Source organism: Staurois parvus, unplaced genomic scaffold (assembly GCF_062004578.1).
Source record: "Staurois parvus isolate SC_StPar_1 unplaced genomic scaffold, SC_StPar_1.0 ptg000394l, whole genome shotgun sequence".
Lineage (NCBI taxonomy): Eukaryota > Metazoa > Chordata > Amphibia > Anura > Ranidae > Staurois > Staurois parvus.
The window spans coordinates 3,798,142-3,817,543 of NW_028318190.1; the positions used below are offsets into that span (position 1 = coordinate 3,798,142).

Consider the following 19,402-nt stretch of genomic DNA (forward strand, 5'->3'; position numbering starts at 1 on the left):
AGGAAAGTGTGTTTTTTTTTCAAAATTTTAGGTCTTTTTTTGTTAATTTAGCAAAAAATAAAAAGCCCAGTGGTGATTAAATACCACCAAAAGAAAGCTCTAATTGTGTGAAGAAAATGATAAAATTTTAGTTTGGGTACAATGTTGTATGACCGCGCAATTGTCATTCAAAGTGTGACAGCGCTGAAACCTGAAAAATGGCCTGCGCAGGAAGGGGGTAAAAGTGCCCTGTATGGAAGCAGTTAATCTCCAAACACGGAAAGGTTTCTTCACAGTAAGAGCTGTGAAAATGTGGAATAGACTCCCTCAAGAGTTGGTTCTGGCCAGCTCAGTGGATTGCTTTAAAAAAGGCCTGGATTGTTTCTTAGATACACAGAATATACCTGGATACTAACATTTATAGGTAAAGTTGATCCAGGGAATATCCGATCGCCTCTCGGGGGATCAGGAAGGAATTTTTTCCCAGCGGGTGCAAATTTTATCATGCTTTGCTGGGGTTTTTTCGCCTTCCTCTGGATCAACTGTGGGTATAGGTATTTTTTTTTCTATGGTTGAACTGGATGGACTTCTGTCTTTTTTCAGCCAGACTAACTATATGTAAGGTGTCCTTCTCCAGCTCTGCCCTTAGAACACTTGAACGATTCCTTTTTGTACAAGTTTCAACCCTTATATGGTGTAATCATTTTGGTAAAAACTAACACAACAATATGCCACTGAAAGCTACTTTTTAAAGGAGTTTTATAGTCACAACATACACTTTCATAATTACAAAATCAGCATAGTAATATCAATAAAAACATTTTTTGACAATACAAAATAAGCTTACTTGAAAAATCACCTTTCATGTTGTGAGCTCTGCCTGTCTCTTTCCACATCCACATGTGTAAATAAAAATATGACTTTTAAAAGAGAAGTAAGGCTTTTTTTTCCCTATTTATACTTACCTAGGTGGATGCAGTATCAGTCTGATGCTGCATCTGTTCCCCGTCAGCTCTAAGAGTGGGAACTCAGCGATCACATGAACGCTGATCACTGAGTTCTCCTCTCCGCTGTGAGCAGAGAGTGGGACTGCCAGTCACCACTGTCTGGTCAGCCACCTCCCCTGGCTTGCTTGCTCAGGTTCTCAGCAGATCGCTGAGAGTCTGAGCCAGGTGCAGCTCCAGACTCTGTGGTGGATCCTGACATTGAAGTTTGGTTCTTTCCCCAGCCTGGATCGGCTGAATGACGTCAGCCGACAGCGTACTTTAGTCCACTGTCAGCTGAAAACAGGAATGCAGAACAAACTGCATTCCTATGACCCACAGAAGTATATCCAAAAAAGCTTTGGCTGTACTTCTCCTTTAATTTTGACCATGGGTACACTTTAACTGTCCTGGTCAACAAAAAAAAGGAAAGAGGGTTTTGTCTTTATTAAAGCGGAGTTCCAGCCATTTTTGTGTTTATTAAAAGTCAGCAGCTACAAAAACCGTAGCTGCTGACTTTTAATAAACATATACTTACCTGTCCCGGAGTACAGCGATGTTCTCACCTGTGCAGTCCCTTCTTTCTACTGTGGGCACCAGGCTGTGACAGCTTGTGGCTTTGCAGCCTGGTGCCCTCTGCGCATGCGTGAGTCTCGCTGCGCTTCCTAATTGGTCCGGCAGTCTTCTGGGATCTGTGAAAATTCCCTGGAGACTGCGGGAGGGAGGAGGGGGCCGAACTTCTGGGTCACTTCACCGCAGCAAACTGAGACGGAAGTGGGTGCAGGTACCTGTCAAAAACATATCCACTTCCCCCCAAAAGGTGCCAAATTTGGCAGTGGAGGAGGGGGAGGAGGCAAATAAGAGGAGCTTCCACTTTTGAGTGGAACTCCGCTTTAAACTAGACTCAGATTTGTGACTTCCTTCAGCATCCTGTGCTCACACTTCATATTAGATAATTGTGGAATGTAGCTACTGGAGGAGGTTAAACACAAAAAAAGCGATCAGATTGGAGGCTTTATACCATCCCCTTAGTTTATCACCCTAGGCATAGGCCCAGAGGTTCCATCATGAATAACACAGACTTGATTCTGCTGCTAGATTTGCCTACAGAAGACCAGAGGTGGTCAAATAAGGCAAGAATAAATAAGCTACAAGTAAAACAAACTAATTTCTGTGCATTAGGGTTGCCCTTTGCGCTATATATATGTAATTTTTACAGTAACCTAAGATAATCGTGTTTGTTTTCACTATCCATAGATAAAACTAGAAATATAGTTACTTTATACTTATCCTGTTATATCTGCTCTGGAAATTGTACCCATCTCTAAATCGTAGCTCTTGCTTGGTAACAGTATATTAAATGCTATCCCTTTTGGAAAGGACACAAAATAATAGTTACCAGAACTGGACTTACTATGAGATACAACAGAAGAGTGCTTTTCCAGAGGGTTGCCAACTATAAGGTCGCCTCTTCTATAATATTCTGCATAGGGTAACTAAAATGTAGCTGTCTAACAGGGATTCCTTAGCACATTTTAATGTGACAATGCAATCAGTAAATCATGTACCTTTTAGCATTTAATTTCTAACTAAAAGCACTAAAAGAACATACTGTATGACAGTGCCCAGACATCCTCCATTCTTCTAGACTCACAGGTGCCTGTCAGAAATGTGTCATCATCAGCTGTCAGCTATCCTACCCACTCCTGCTTCTGATTACATTGAGGGTGTCATCAAGTGGCCCAGTCTAAGGACAGGAAGAACTACTCAGTAATAACTAGCACATCTACTAAAATGGTGGCTGCCTCAGCAACGTAGACTAGGTGGGAAAGTGTGCCTGGGCCAAACAGCAGCTGTAGATTGCCAACTGTAAGTATTATATAATTCACAACTAACTTGTCCCACAGTGCTTGATGCATAATGGTGTTTCTTCAAGTTAAAGAGGAGCAGCAGTCCCCCCAAAAAAAATTAAAAGCCAGCAGCTACAAATATTGTATAATAATGTATATAATATAAGGACACTTACCTGTCCAGGGATCCAGCGCTGTCGTTGCCCGAGCCGATTCTTCAGTTGACTTTCGGGTTCCTGGTTCCGACATCTTAACTAGGGGAAACTGGTTTACCACTGCTCATGCACGAGCCGTACTGCGCTTTGTGAATGGTCCCACAGTCTTCTGGGACCTGTGATGTGTCCCATAAAGCTACGGGGGGGAAAGAGGGGCAGGAAGAACTTCTGCTCAGATCGCCAAGGCGCCCCATGAGTTGTCAGTCCGCCCCTGGTCGTTGGTTCAAATCCCAACCATGGTACCACCCGCCTGGAGTTTGCATGTTCTCTCTGTGCTTGCCTGGGCTTCCTCCAGGTACTCCAGTTTCCTGCCACACTCCAAAGACATTCTGGTAGGTAAATCAGCCCTGGTATGTGTATGTATGAATGTAAGTTAGGGACCTTAGATTGTACACCCCTTGAGGGTTAGGGACTGATGTGAATGTACAATATATAAGTACTATATATAAAGCACTGCATAATTGACTGCGCTATATACCGGTAAGTACATAAAATAAAATGTGGTTGTAGTATGCATGTTTATATACAATTCCATGCCATTTTAGCAGCTACTGTAGATTATGATATTTATACATTTTTCAAGGTACTTATATTTTATGTGCAGTCCCATGCATTAAAATACCTGTGAAATTTGCTAAACATGTTTTGCATGCAGTAATACCTTTCAATGCAATTGAATATGAAGTTGCTGATATCTGAGGCAAGCAGAATTTTTCAAATAAAAAAATGCCATATACAAATACATGTGGGAGAACTGTACCACTGAAACCTTAGGAGGAGATTTACTAAAACTGGTGCTCACAGAATCTAGTGAACCTGTGCATAGTAACCGATCAGTTTCTAACTTCACTTGTTCTTTTAAGCTTTGGCAATAAAACCTGGAAGCCTATTGGTTGGTATGCACAGCTGTAACAGATTCTTTGTGCACCAGGTTTAGTAAATCTCTCCATTAGTAATCTTAGCAAACACTCTGCATGGTTTAGGTGTGGATATGAATGGAAGACAGTGTGCCTAAATTGTGGACAGGCTCCTACAGCATCCTATGTACACATATTGGGTAATAAATATATATATAGTTCATCCTTGGAATGTTCTATGTTTTTTGTGAAGTACATGCACCCCTAGACTGGCATGCCCTGTCGTCAGCTATAAAACTAGATCCTTCAGCATATTACATCTACCACTGGGGAACCACTAATATTCTGACACATTTTTTCTATATATGTTTGTTGAAAAATAAGAGGGGCATAATTTACAGTGAAGCTAAACAAAGAGGGAAGAGGGAAGCTTAGGGAGTCAGAATTTCTTTGCCCACAGGATCCTTAGGTATAAATCTAGCACTTGCAGACATAATAACAATCATCATCTCTCTCAAGAGGAAAGTCCCCTGGGTTTTATATAGCAAAGATCCAAAAGGTGATTTTTATTTTTAATTGATAATGCAGATCCCACAATCCTTCTCAGTCTTAGATGTTGTCCCCTGGCTGATACTGAGGCTCAGTGGCTGTAAAATAATCTTCCAGAAAGGACTGCAAGTACTCAAATGTTGGCCGTTCCTCCGGGTCACTCTTCCAGCACTGCAGCATAAGGTCATAAAGAGATGGGGGGCAGTCTGGAGGGCAGGGCATACGGTACCCTCTTTCAACATGATCGAGCACTTCTCTATTATTCATTCCTAGTGTAGAGATAAAATAAGTGACAGTTATCTCAGAGGAAGAAATAGAAAGAAACACCAGCAGATCTGGGGAGAGAATTGTTTTTATAAACATCTAAATGTGTCTTTATTCTGATGTAAAACTGTATACTATCTGTACATACACATATCTGCTACTCGTGTGTTTTCCAAGTATAGCAGTGTATCTGTTACATTACACTAAGCTCCCCAGATCCTGTTGCCTAGCAGATTTTTTTTTTTTTTTTTTGCACCTGGATACGGAATTCTTCCCTTCGTCACCAGCTCAGACACCAGGATTCCGAATGACCACACATCAGATTTTATAGTGAATCTGCCATACATAGCAGCTTCTGGAGCTGTCCATTTGATGGGAAATTTGGCACCTGTTTGGATGCACAGTGGAAAAAAAAATACAGTTTCATCAGCAGTTAAGGAGCTTGCAATACATACATTAACAAAACAGGGCATGGCATTACCTTTGTTAATGTAACATATCAAGATAAGCCGATTTTTATTGCATAAATGTAAAATCACAGAAGCCTATCCCTAACTGGAGTCTGCAGTGGGTATAAATATATATGTGGCATTATCCTTAGAATTTAATAGGTGTACCCAATCATAAAAGGCGTGTTTTGCAAGCATGTTGCGTGCATTTTTACAGAAATCGTACATAACCTATTGTTCAGTTCTTTCTTTGTATCTATATAAAATATGTGCATCTCTCATTCAGTATGGCTGGTTTAATACATGCCATAAGCACGTACAAATGGGCCTCATGCACATGTTTATACTATTTTAAGATAGGGAATGTTATTTAAAAACAAAATTTTAGGTAAGAGAAATAAGGGGGCTACTGTTGCCAGCATAAGTGGTCTAGTTTTGGGGTTCATAGTCCACTGAGTAGGAGTCTGCAACTTTATAAACTGCTCTCTCCCTTATGCAGGAACCTTCTTTGCTCTCTGATAATAACCTCAACATCACTGTCACACTGTCGACCTTCTAGAATCAATAAGCAATATCACTTTCTTAACTACCACTGGACTTCCAATCCGTTATGGGATTTAGCAACCCTGAGGTGGTATAAGGCTCTGAATGGTAGAATAGCAGTTTAGAAAAGTATGGCAGCGAGGTAGATTTACCAAAACTGGAGCACTCAGAATCTGGTGCAGCTGTGCATTGCAGCCAATCAGCTTCTAATTTCAACTTGTTCAATTAAGCTTTGGCAATAAAACCTGGAAGCTGATTGCTTTCTTTGCAGAGCTGCACCAGATTTTGCACTCTCTAGGTTTTGTAAATACCCCCCAGTGAAGCTAAGGCTACGTTCACACTAGCGTTGTGTGCAGATGGCAGAGAGGCGTTTGGGAAGTGTTTTTACCGCTTCTCAAACGCCTCTGACAATTCTGCACATTGCAGCACATGGTGCTGTTCTAACGGGAGCGTTAGCGTCGCGGCAAAACGGATGCCTCTGGTCGAGTCAGGAGTCGTTGAAGCCTCCTATTCTAGTCTATGGTGCCACTCTGCAAACGCCCGGCCGGTTGCGACGCGGTTGTGGGGCGTTTGCGGAGCGGTAACACCATTCAAACTTCATTATAGGCGTTTGTGGGGCATTTTTAACACTCGGCAAACACCTAGCAACCGCCGCTAAACCCCACATGCGCTGTTTGCGGAGCGTTTGCGGAGCGTTAAAAAACGCTCCTCAAACGCCGGACCAATGCTTGCCAAACGCTATAGGGGCATTTGGCAAGCGTTGGTAAAACAGTCAAGTGTGAACGAGCCCTAAAAGAAGTTATAATATATGGATGAGCTGATACAGAAAGGGAGAAAAGGGGGCGGATTCTCAGTCCCACAAGCCAAGGGAACCTGTCAGTGCCAAAAACCACAATATCCACTCCCTCCAGGCTATTCCATTAACTTACTTGGTAAATGGGCAGCACTGGAATTGAAAATACATAGTCAAATGCACTATATTGCCAAAAGTATTGGGACACCCCTCCAAATCATTGGATTCAGGTGTTCCAATCACCTCCATAGCCACAGTTGTATAAAATCAAGCACCTAGGCATGCAGACTGCTTCTACAAATATTTGTGAAAGAATGGGTCACTCTCAGGAGCTCAGTGAATTCAAGCATGGTACCGTGATAGGTTGCCACCTATGCAATAAGTCCATCCGTGAAATTTCCTTGCTACTAAATATTCCACAGTCAACTGTTAGTGGTATTTTCACAAAGTAGAAATAACTGGGAACAACAGCAACTCAGCCACGAAGTGATAGGCCACGTAAAATGACAGAGCGGTGTCAGCACATGCTGAAGCACACAGTGCGCAGAGGTCGCCAACTGTCTGCAGAGTCAATAGCTAAAGACCTCCAAACTTCGTGTGGCCTTCAGATTAGCATAACAGTGCATAGAGAGCTTCATGGAATGGGTTTCCCTGGCCAAGCAGTTACATCCAAGACTTACTTCACCAAATGCAATGCAAAGCGTCAGATGCAGTGGTGTAAAGCACACCACCACTGCACTCTAGAGCAGTGGAGATGTGTTCTCTGGAGTGACAAATCACGCTTCTCTGTCTGGAAATCCAATGGACGTGTCTGGGTTTGGTGCTGCCAGGAGAATGGTACTTGCCTGACTGCATTGTGGTAAGTGTAAAGTTTGGTGGAGGGGGAATTATGGGTTGTTTTTCAGGGGTTGGGCTTTGCCCCTTAATTCCAGTGAAGGGATCTCTTAAGGTGTCAGGATACCAAGACATTTTGGACAACTTCATGCTCCTTTGTGGGAACTGTTTGGGGATGGCCCCTTCCTGTAACAACATGAATGCGCACCAGTGCACGAAGCAAGGTCCATCCATAAAGACATAGATGAGCAAGTTTGGGGTGGAGGAACTTGACTGGCCTGCACAGAGACCTGACCTCAACCCAAAAGAACACCTTTGGGATGCATTAGAGCAGAGACTGCAAGCCAGGCCTTCTCATTCGACATCAGTGACTGACCTCACAAATGGGCTTCTGGAAGAATGGTCAAACATTCCCATAGACACACTCCTAAACCTTGTGGACAGCCTTCCCAGAAGAGTTGAAGCTGTTGCAGCTGCAAAGGGTGGCCAACTCAATATTCAACCCTATGGCAGGTGTAAGTGTGAAAGGGCCTTAAAGCAAAGCTCCACCCAAAAGGGGAAGTTCCACTTTAAGGACTGATCCCCCGCTCCCCAAATTGGCACCTTTGGGGAGCGGGGGGAGCGGGTACCCAATTTTGACAGGTAACTGCTCCCACTTCCCGCCCTGATCGCCTAGGGGATTGGAAACGGAAGTTGTCCTCCCTCCCTGTAGTGTTCTGGGACACGTAACAGGTCCTGTGAACACACCGCTGGATTGAGGGACATGATGTGAGTGTCTGTTTTTTTTTAAAGTTACCAGCTACAATTTTTGTAGCAGCTGACTTTTTTTTTCAAGTGATACTGGATCTTCGCTTTAGGCAGTAATGGTGATAGGAAATGTACATTAGGCCATACAAGTAGTAAAATTTAATCTTACTGTCCAGTCATATGGGGTGCCTATGCCTATACACCAGGTAGAATATAATCATAATAATCATAGCTTCACGTTTTAGGCTTTTCCCCTCTGTTTTCAGCTGGTGATTTGGCTAGCAGCATACCTTCTGTATTAGAGTTCCCCACTCTGGATGAATGAGCACAGATGGCACATCTAGACAGCGGCATTGTCATTCTGAGAGAAGGGGAATGTTAGATGTACTAGCAGATTTAAATATACTAACACATTGAAGCCAAACTCAACTAACACTTTATAAGCAGTTACAGCAACAGTTTTTTCCTTTTGGAATAAAGGTTTACATAAATACATAAAACTGATCATTGTAAGCCCCACCACCAGTGGCAAATGGTTTGCTTCATGCCAGTAACTGATACATCTGCAAGAGAGCTTGTTCTTTTGATCAACAGCAGACTTACTGACCAGATCACCAGATGAAAATAAAAGAGAGAAAGCCTAGAAAAGAAAACTAATGAAGCCATCACATTTAGAAATTGGTAAGGTACAATATAATAAATGTTTGCTTTTGAGTTTAATACCACTTTAATTTGTTTTACATCTGTCTACTAACATTTCCTCATCAGAGCTGGAGCTGTTCATCTGCCGTCATCCTCCCTACAAACACTCTAAGTTTACCCAGAAGCCATCACTGTTATCAGCTTTAAATGGAGCCCCAGAGGTGGAGAATAAATGAAATGTCATTACCCTGTCGAGCTGTGTATTCATTGTCTTCAATGAGACGAGCAAGGCCAAAGTCTGCAATTTTACAGATCAAGTTGTCCCCAACCAGAATATTGGCAGCTCTGAGGTCACGGTGAATATAATTCATTCGTTCAATATATGCCATGCCAGCAGATATCTAGAAAAAACAGAAACAATTTGATCAGGCTGATGGGGTTGATATAGTGGGATTAAAAGTCCTTAGCAAATGAGAATTAAGTGGTCACATGTGCCAGGAAGTTCTGAAAGTAAAAAACCTAATGATGAAAGACCAAGTGAAGAAGACAGGCATGATCAGCTTTTGGTTAACCACTTGGTAACTGCACTATAGCCAAATGATGGCTACAGCGCAGCTACCCAGTTCTGGGAGGGCGTCATATGATGTCCTCCCAGAACGCACCCTCCTCCACACCCCCATGGGCGCGCACCCGGCGATCTGCATGATCGCTGTGTCCTACGGATGCAGCTGATCACGTGACATGGTAAAAGGCCAATCACAGAGACCTTTTACCACATGATCAGCTGTGCCCAATGACACAGCAGATCACGAAGTAAATACAGTTGCCGGTTATCGGTATCACTTTCCTCATGCTGTCACAGGGTGAGGAAAGTACTGCCGATAACGGACAGCTGTCATAGAGGAGATCGGCACTGATGATCAGGGCACTGATTGGCCAATCAGTGATCACATGAAAAGTAGAAAGCAAGATGTCACTTGTGACATCATTGCTTACTACGTGATAAATCTGTGAATGATCACAGAGGTCACATGGTACAAGGCTATTCACAACAGCCTTGTACCATGTGACAAGCTGTGACCAATCACAGCTCACTCAGTACTTCTCAATGAGTGCAAGAATGCACACAGAGAGAAAGAGAAATGATTGCTTTTACATTCTATATGGGTGTAAAAGCAATCAGTGTAAAAAAAAATTTAAAAAAATCTTCATCACCCCCCACAAGTAGTATAGTGTCACCATGGTGACACTGTACTGCTAGGGTGACAGTATGTAAAAAAAAAAAATAAAAAAAAAAAATAATAATATAAAAATGTAAAAAAAAAATGTTTAAAAATTTTAATTTTTGGTTATAATCTAATTTGGATTTTTTTTTTACTAAAAAGATAACGAAATACATTTTGGCAAAGATTTATGATGAAATATTATTTATTTGCAAAATTTTATAAAAAAAACACTTTTTTTCAAAATTTTTGGACTTTTTCAATTATATAGCAAAAAAAATAAAAATCCCAGCGGTGAATAAATACCACCAAAATAAAGCTTTATCTGTCTCAAAAAAATGGTAAAAAATTCATTTGGGTACAGTGTTGCATGACCGCGCAATTGTCATTCAAAGTGTGATAGCGCTGAAAGCTGAAAATTGCCCTGGACAGGAAGGGGGTAAAAGTGTCCGGTCTGGAAGTGGTTAAAGTGTGTTATCTTAAATATGTATTTCTTCTGTGTGTATGTTCACATATGTGTATTTTAATAAATCACAGTGTCTATCATTTTCATGTACTTCTCTTATCTGAAGTACCTGATTGATTCTGTCAGTCACCCTTCTTCCTTGTTCTATACTGGCTAAACAAAGCACAGAAGCTGATCTGTGTTAGCATGGTCAGTGTTCATTCTTTGGCTAGCCTTTCAGAGGTACAGGACACTGTGCAGACACACAGCATGACTATATTGGGTACACCCTCTCCAAATCCCAGCTTACCTCTGTCACACACCCTCTGCCAATCACAGTCTGCCTTTTGAACACACCCCCTGTTCAAGAACAGCCTGCAGCTTGCCTTAGGCTGAATAGACTATGGAATACAGGCACACTATGTGTCTGCACAGTGTCCTTTAAAGTGGTCGTAAAGACTCAAAGTTGTTTACCTTCATGCATTGTAAGAGCCAATGGCTCCCACTACTATCAATCTCAGCCACTGAGCCAGTGAGGAGATAGAGGGGGCCGAGCCGTAGCTTTGTGTGTGAATGAACGCTCAGAGCAGTGGCTCGGAAGCGAGTCTGCTTGGGTGCCCCTATAGCAAGCTGCTTTCTCTGGCTGCACTTGGCAGGATGGAGGGGCCTGAAGTGCTGGCGGGGGACTCGAGAAGAGGTGGATTTAGAGATGCATTGTCACATGACAGAACCTTTTGTCAAGACCGGGATCTAAACACCCAACCCCTTCTGCATCTGGCAGAAGCTCTCCCTGCTGAGCCACTTGAAATGCTGGATAATGTCTTGTCTGAACCCTTGGATAATATTGTTGTGTACTTTGTTTCTGTTAAACCTTGAACTCTTTGCTCCTCCCATGAACTTCCTATTTAAGCCATACCTTTGCACTTCCTGTTTGCCAGATTTTTGTGCACTCTCCAGCCGATATTCTGCTCCTTGGGGTACCTGTAGCTGTTCTTATCTCCACTACCACTCATTACAAACTTTTGGCTTGTTCCTTGACTAGGCTTCCGCTTGATCCCAACCTCAAACCACTTCTTAACGACTTTTGGCTTGTTTACTGACTATGCTTCTGCTTGATCCCTACCTGTTATTTTTGCTACTGGACCCTGGCTTGCTCACCTCCTGGTGGGCTGATCCCAAGGACTGCGAATTGGTATTAATACGCAGCAAAACCCACCTCCACCATCAGGAGCTCTGGTAAATACTGGTTAGTGCTTAAACCCCACACTTTGGGTAAGCCTGGTTCATCCACCAGTGTGCCCCGTTTGTGTACTTATCCAGCTGGTTGGTGGAAGACTCTCTACTGCTATAGCTACTGGTCTGTGAGCCCGACCCCTCACGGTGACACCTTTTAGCCTTGTTAAAATGGTAAGAAAGATCATTTATGGAACAGAACAAAAGCAGTTTTGATACTGCATAGTTCTAACTGTATTAGAAAGTGTCTATAACATGCTGACATGTGACATGCTGGTCACGGATATAATTATTTTTTAACCATTATAGTAAGCTTTTGAGCTTTCTGAACCCTTTACAAATGTAGACAGTATTGCAGGTCAAAAATGCAACACAAATTACTAGCATGCTGAAAAACACAACAGGGCAGCAGTTACTGAAGTCCACTATGTAGTTGAAACTTTTAGTGCACATATAAAACAAAAGTATTACTTATAAAAGTACACATTCCATTCAAATCAGCATTATCAAATAACTATATACTGATGAAAAAAACTTTTTTCTATGAGTAAAAACCTGTTTTCTTTTATGACTTCCAGCTGAACTGGTCAGCTTTTAATAAATGCCCTTTGGTAGCTACCCTCTTCTCTAGTATTTTTCTAATTCCAGGTGGCTATAATTTTTACCTTTTCACTTCCTGTATGTTACTGGCTATACCCCCCATAGAATGGCAGGATCAATGGGTATTTTTTGCACTTCTAAAAACAAAATTAAAAATACATTTAATGGTACTTTTAAGAGACCAAAAGGGAGCAAATGTGAGAAGCTCATTGTTAAGGTTTACATATACCTCAGCTGCAGTAGAGAAAAAGGCAGGTCACCATCTGGGTTGTAGTGTCTGGAAGGGCTGTGGAAGTATATGGATGGGATGGATAGATATACAAATCCTTGCTTGGGTAAAACAATTCCCACATCTGTATTTAAACTTTACAGATCTGGGAGTTCTTTTACCCGAGGAAGGATTTGTACAGCTACCCATCCCATCCACATACTTCCAAAGTCCTACCAGACAACAAAGCCAAGATGGTGACCTGCCTTTTCTCTACTGAAGCTGAGGTATATGTAAACCATAACAATGAATTTCTCGAAAGTTGGTTAATATTAATCCTTTATTAAAACCCAACTTTAACCCCCACTATCAGTTTATAAAGAAATCCAGTTATATGTTCCTTTTTTCCTGCAGTCTTCAGGTCAGACCCATAAAGCTGAATACACACATTCCAAAATTTGGATGGTTCAGTAGGAACTGGATGACTTTTGGTACATGTGTATTCCTCACTATTCAACAGAAATCTGTCTCAGCTTCTGCCTAACAGTCCTGCTGGAAAACCAGCATTTGATCAGCGCAATGTCTGTGTGTCGTGTATCTCAACAGGGAGGGGGTTTTTACAATAGCATCACAAGGGAGATCTCTGCATCCACATAGTTTGTGTGGATGTACGGATCTGTAGATTTTTTTCATTCAACCAGTAGGTTGAGTGAAAAAAAAAAACTGTGGGTGTATACCCAACATTAGTCATGAGTATATCCTGTTCTCCTCCAGCAGGGCAGTGAGCAGTCCTTAATCCTGGACAATGCAGTGCTCATGTAATGATGATTTTAGGATTTTAGGAGTACAGTGGGCCCAAACCACTATGATGATGGTCTGGACTTACAGGAAGTGGGTGGGATGGTTTTGGTCATCATTCAGCACAGAGGAGGACTAGCACTGGTCGATGATTCAGCAGGGTACGGCGGCAGAAAAAAAGTGACTATTGCAGCCAAAGCTGCATTTTTATTTTTGGATTACTGATTTTTTTTAAATATAAAGTAGAAAAGGGGAGTTGTTATTTAAGTAGACAAGGTACTATGAAAGAGGAGTTTGGGATTACTAAACACCAATAGGATCTCTGTTTTGTCTTCAAGCACTAACTCATGCACACTTACAATCTCACTGTTAAAACCAGCAATATATTTGGCATAATTAGAACAATAAAGTTTGCACATGGATTGCTTTAATCAGTTGTGGAAAAGTTTGGATAAATATATTGATTTACTTATTGTCCTAGTACTTCATTGCTCAGGCCTTTACAAAAGCCGCTTATGTTTGTAACTGGCTTTGTGAGACTGAATCTAACTGAATGCTTTGGCGGAGACCCAGGGCTGGACTGAGGCTGATACAGGAGAGGCACAGGAGACCTGTGGATTACAGAAGTTAACCAATGCATTGCAAATGTAACTCTGTCTAAAGTATACCTAAAAGCTAAATTTTCTTTTTTTCCATTTAGAATAGAATTGGACAGGTATAAAACCATTGCCCGTTTCTTTCTTGTCATCGGTGTCTTAATAAACAGTGTCAGTGTCTATCAACAGTGACAGGATATCTTTCCAATGCAAGGGAACTTATCCTCTTAGGGCCATAGGTGGGTCATAGACAATGTGCTTTTCTTTCTTGCAACCACGTGTTGAAGGAAAGAACACAGTCAGTGTTGATGGGGGAATCCCTTCCATGGAGCTATTGTGTTCTCTTGGTGGGTAGGCAGGGAGCTGTTCCTGCCAGGAGAACAAAGTGATTATTGCTAGCAGCTATATACAATCGCATGAAAAATTCAACAGGCTGGTTGTACCCAAGTCATACAACAATCGAATTGAGTACAGTCAGCCTGCCCATAGATGGTATGAATCTTGGCTGCTCTCACTGTTGAACCAGCTGAGATTCAAACCATCTATGACTGGGTTTAGACAGTTGTCACAGGAACAAGTGTCCCCATTTGAAGTTTTCTCCTCTATTCCCATTTTGGTGGAAACTAAGAATTTTGGATTTACCCTCACTTTCATTTCCTGTGACACTGGTGATCAGGACAATTATATTTCTCATCATTTCTCAACACTTTTTGGGTATCCCCCAAGTGAAGCAAACATGAGATGCAGCTTGTCTTGGATCTGTTTTATGCCTTGCCATGGTGCTTGCCGGCCACCTAAACCATAATAACCAATGAAGCTCTGCAGCTCGGATGCGTGGTATCCTTCCTGCACCAATGCAATGCATTAAGTTGAGCCAGGATAAGGGGCTGGCCCCAGCATTCAGGGGAGGATGGTACTGTACCTCCATTCAGACCTGCTCTATCTTCCATCCTCTGACATGCTCCTGGAGCAAGGTAGGGCTCTGATGGGAAGAAGGGACTGATATGATAGGGCCTTTCATATCTAGGGAGGCTTTTGATGAATAGGGGGGGAATGTGATGGGAAGGGAAGGGGATTCGGATGTGGTTAGACAAAACTGTGATTGGTGGACTTTAATGCAATCTGGGGCTCTGATATGATAGGTAGGTGGAAGCAGGGGTGGACTGACAACTCATGGGGCCCCAGGGCATTAGGGGATCATGGGGCCCCTGTGTCCTTGCCCACACTCAAAAAAAGTCTATAAAAAAAAGGTACTAGGGGCATTTCATGGGGCCCCCTACTGACCCTGGGCCCTCAGGCAGTGCCCGAGTGCTCGAATGGTCAGTCCACCCCTGGGTGGAAGGTGGGGTTAGATGTGATGAGGGGACTCTGACGCGAAGAGTAAGCTACTGATGTGAATGGGGACTCTGATGTGATGAGAGTACTCTGATATGATAAGGCAATTTTAATGTTATGGGGGACTCTTATAAGAGGGGGGAACTCTGATTTATTTTGCAATGCAAATCTCAACTGCTGACATCTATCCTGGATCTGTATCTTCCTCACCTTTTCATTGGTGAGTGAAGCAATCTGTCAAAGTTATTGACCAGTAACAAGGAGCAGCAATTGGCAGGCCTAAAACTTGAAAGGTATCTGAAAGCAGCCTGCTTTTTACATATATGGTTGCTTTAGTGGGTCTGAAGTGAATACAGGTTCACTTTAAGGACATTGATAGAAATGTGAACAGCTTGTAAGATAAACATATGCAGGGAATACTCAAGTTGAGCCAGCACTCTGCTGTCACAGTTCATGTACACCGACCTCCCTTTCCTTGCTTGAGGCTTTCAAATGTTGTTGCTGGCTGTAGCTTAGGAAATTTATACAGTATATATAGGCATGTACTACACTGCATCAAAGAAAAATGCAATAGGAAGCTAGAATTAAAAACTAAAGGAAGGTAGGCAATGAGAGAAGTCACTAAAGGTTAAGGTGTACAGGAGGGCAACATAAGAAAAAAACATAGTACGTTTCTCCAATACATGAATTGGTTCAATGCTGCAAGCACAGAAAAAAAATTGGTTGATCTGTCAGAAATCAATCATGCTCTTTTGGGTTGACAGCTGGACAAGTGCATGCCTGAAATGTTCATTTTATTTTGGATGCATTCATCTTGGAAGAATTTTGTTTTGTCACATTCGGTACATTGAACCGATTTTTTGGCATTTGTTTCATATATTCATTGGTCCGGGTGGAATCGAAAAAGTTTGCAGTTTTTTCCAAAGATTGCTATATATTAGTTTTCGGTTTCGATATTTCAGGTGGATTCGTTATTCATATATCGAAACTGTTGAACAGGATTTGATATGTATCAGACACAATGGAATAAATAATCCAAAATTTTTTTTTCAAACCTAAGAATTGCATTAGACTGTGGAACTGAACTGACTGTGACAATTACAAATTCAATTTAAATCACAACTTTACTCAAATGGATTTGAAAACTGAATTAATTTCCTCTTTGGCCCAAACTACTATCGTATCATGTGACATCATCCAAATGAAACAAATGCATTCCATAATTAAGTTATAACCTTTTTTAGATTTGTTGACAATCCTTACTATGCCCATTCGGAGATTTGTATACATCCAAATCTCCAAAAATCAATTTGTTATGAAATGAAACGCACATGCCTATTGACAACAAAGTAGCTTTTCAGCACTGACATTTCAAGCTATGTTGTCACCCTGCTGCATTGACTTCCAAGACCCTGCCCACACACTGATCTTCTAGCACCAGCCATTGAAAGAATTTTATAGGCCTGGTAGTGATGTCACAGGGAGTAATAAAAGCAGTTTCCTTCTGCAGGAACCATTTAAAAGAAAAAAATAATAATACTAAGGCATGCTCTGGATACAGAGAGGAAGGTTTGGGGTAAATTTGCGTAATGCCTGAACATACAATACCCTTTAACATCATGCAGCAGATTGAGAAGGAGAGTATCGACTACAAGAAAAAGTTGCTGTCCGCACTAGTGAACAGAAAATACAATTAGATGGTATGAAATCCCACTAACCTGTGCTGACATATCCACTAACTCTGGTAATTTCAAATATCGTCCATCTCCATCTTTGATGAATTCTAACAGGCTTCCTGTAGAACAGAAAGAATAATTAAAAACTACATAATTTATACCAATGCTATACTGACCTGAAGCTGTTGGTAGTTTTTTTAACCTGTCCCTTTTTCTACAGCAGAGAAAAAAATTTAATCGGTTTGTAGGGACATTTTTCAGCAAGCTGGAAGATCTCTCAGTGATAACAAGCCCTTCAAACTAATAGCTCTCTAAGAATTAAAAAATGGTCAGCTAATCACAAGTGATGCCCAAGAATAAAGCTTGTCACACATGTTAAAATTTGATAGTACAATTTCTGTACAGACTTTAGATTTACCAACAACTATGTAGTATGAGGGCCTGTATAAACAGGAATGAAGGCGTCTCTCAAAGTAATGCAGTGATCCTGTGATCACTGAATCACATCCCTTTTGTCTTTGAGTAGGAAATAGTGCGATTCCTTGACTGCTGCCTGCTACCAGCAATAGAGGGAGTCCAACATAGGACTAATGTATCCTCTGCCATGGGTTCCAGGTGCCATTTTAGGAGAGTCTTTATCTACTTTTGGCACAATCTCTTAAGATTTTGGTGGCCTGTATTTGGACACAGACGTACTATATGTAGGCCAGTCAGCATAACCAAGGGTTCCGAGTGGGAAGCACAGATAAGGACAGGAACTCAACTGGTAGGCACAGGCAGGCTCTATAGATAGGGACAGGAACCTGCATTGTAAGGTCATGTAAGCTATGGAATGGATTCATCCTGACACTTAGAACTGGATGGAAGTCCAGGAGATTCTGAGAAGGCTGGGTGCTGGTTACCCTTTTGGGAAGTTTTGTATGAAGCCAAAGGCCAGAAGAACTGTCCAGTGTTTGTAGACATTCCCCTAGAAAGGAAGCCATAAGCCATCAGAGTTTAAAGTGACAGTAAATTAAATTCTTATTCACCACAAAAAATCCATGTACATCCACTAGTTAATGGCTGTGTCATTTTTTTTCAAGTGCTCTTTTATGTATAATAACAATATAGTCATCTGCTGACTTGGCACCATACACAGACAGCTTAACACTTCAATAGGACACAGAATTTGAATCCAATTCAATTTTACTTCAGCTACTTGCAGTACATAGGATGTTTTTCTAGTCTTTTGAAGTGCAAGAACACAATGACAGAGCCCTGTCTCTATGAATAACTAACAATGACTGAGGAAACATGGACGAAACAGGGAGGGTCTAGCTAGGACTGAACTAACTAGCATTAAACAGGAGGGAAGGACAGGGGAGGGGAGGTTGCAGCTGGTTCACTGTGAACAACTATATGGTATCTATCGAAAGAGATGGAGGCTTGAAGTTGCTAATTACACAGTCCAATAACTAATGAATATTAGTATTGTTGTTCAGGATCTTGGTAACAGTGGATTCCTGAGCACCTATTGTAAGCTCAGTCTTGTTGCCTTCAGTAGAAGTTTAAGAAGTTGTTTCACAGACATTGCTGTAAGATGGTTCCTTGATGTAGAACTCATTGCTCGCAGGAAGTCTTGTTGGCTGGGTGGAAATCTCTTTTGAGCTCCTGTTTTGAAAGATGAAGGGAGTGTCCTGGATTCTCTCAACAATAGCTTTACAGTGCGTTTTCCAAGTGAACTTAAGCCCGGTACACACGTACCAAACACTGCATGTAGCTCAGTCTGTTCAACAGGAGCAGTCTATCGACTGACTTATGTCAAATTGTCATGCTGGAAAACCAGCATTCGATCAGTGCTAGCAGCCAATGGTTGCAAACGATGATCTGTGTATTCTGACGGGGGGGGGGAAGCCCCCCCGTCAGAAAAAAAAGAATAGCAGAAGTGATCCCTGCATCAACATTGCTTGTATACATGTACTATACTGTACTGAACATGTATAGTCAGCTTTACTCAAGTGAGGAGTGCTGAGAAGTTTGGTCTTTATGGTATGAGGATCGTTTTAAAGATCACTTGTACTTAGGGTTGCCACCTCATCCCTTTTTTATTATTATTATTATTATTATTATTAATAATAATAATAATAATAATAATAATAATAAACAGGATTTGTATAACGCCGACAGTTTGCTCAGCGCTTTACATTATGGTGGGAGACACTACACGAGACAGTACAGTAACAATACAATTCAATACAAGAGGAGTTTGAGGGCCCTGCTCCTTGGAGCTTACAATCTAAAACCAAACACATTAATTACACAGGTTCTGTGACTGATTAAGGTGGTAATTAAACTCAGTGCCTTAGCTGCATTAAATTAGCCCCAGAACCTGTGTAAACAATATGTATTTTGGTTTAAAGGTAAGCTCCAAGGAGCAGGTCCCTCCTAACCAGGGGCAGACTGACCATTCGAGCACTCGGGCACTGCCCGAGGGCCCGGGGTCAGTAGGGGGCCCATGAAATGCCCCTGATACATTCTTATGGGCTTTTTTGGGGGAATGCTTTGAGTGTAGGTAAGGACACAGGGGCCCCATGATCCCCTTTT

At 41.7% G+C, this 19,402-nt stretch overlaps 1 protein-coding gene across 1 annotated transcript in view; it reads right to left on the reverse strand.

Moving 5' to 3' along the window:
• Positions 1-721: 721 nt before the first annotated feature.
• The window catches only part of FGR (FGR proto-oncogene, Src family tyrosine kinase), a 132,875-nt gene continuing 114,194 nt past the window's right edge, over positions 722-19,402 (reverse strand). The window contains exons 10-13 of the mRNA XM_089686253.1: positions 16,862-16,938; positions 8,953-9,106; positions 4,954-5,085; positions 722-4,702 (exon numbers count right to left, since the gene is read on the reverse strand). Of these exons, the coding sequence (XP_089542379.1) occupies positions 4,494-4,702; positions 4,954-5,085; positions 8,953-9,106; positions 16,862-16,938 (572 nt within the window). The 3' untranslated portion in view covers positions 722-4,493. The remainder of the gene's footprint in view (positions 4,703-4,953; positions 5,086-8,952; positions 9,107-16,861; positions 16,939-19,402) is intronic.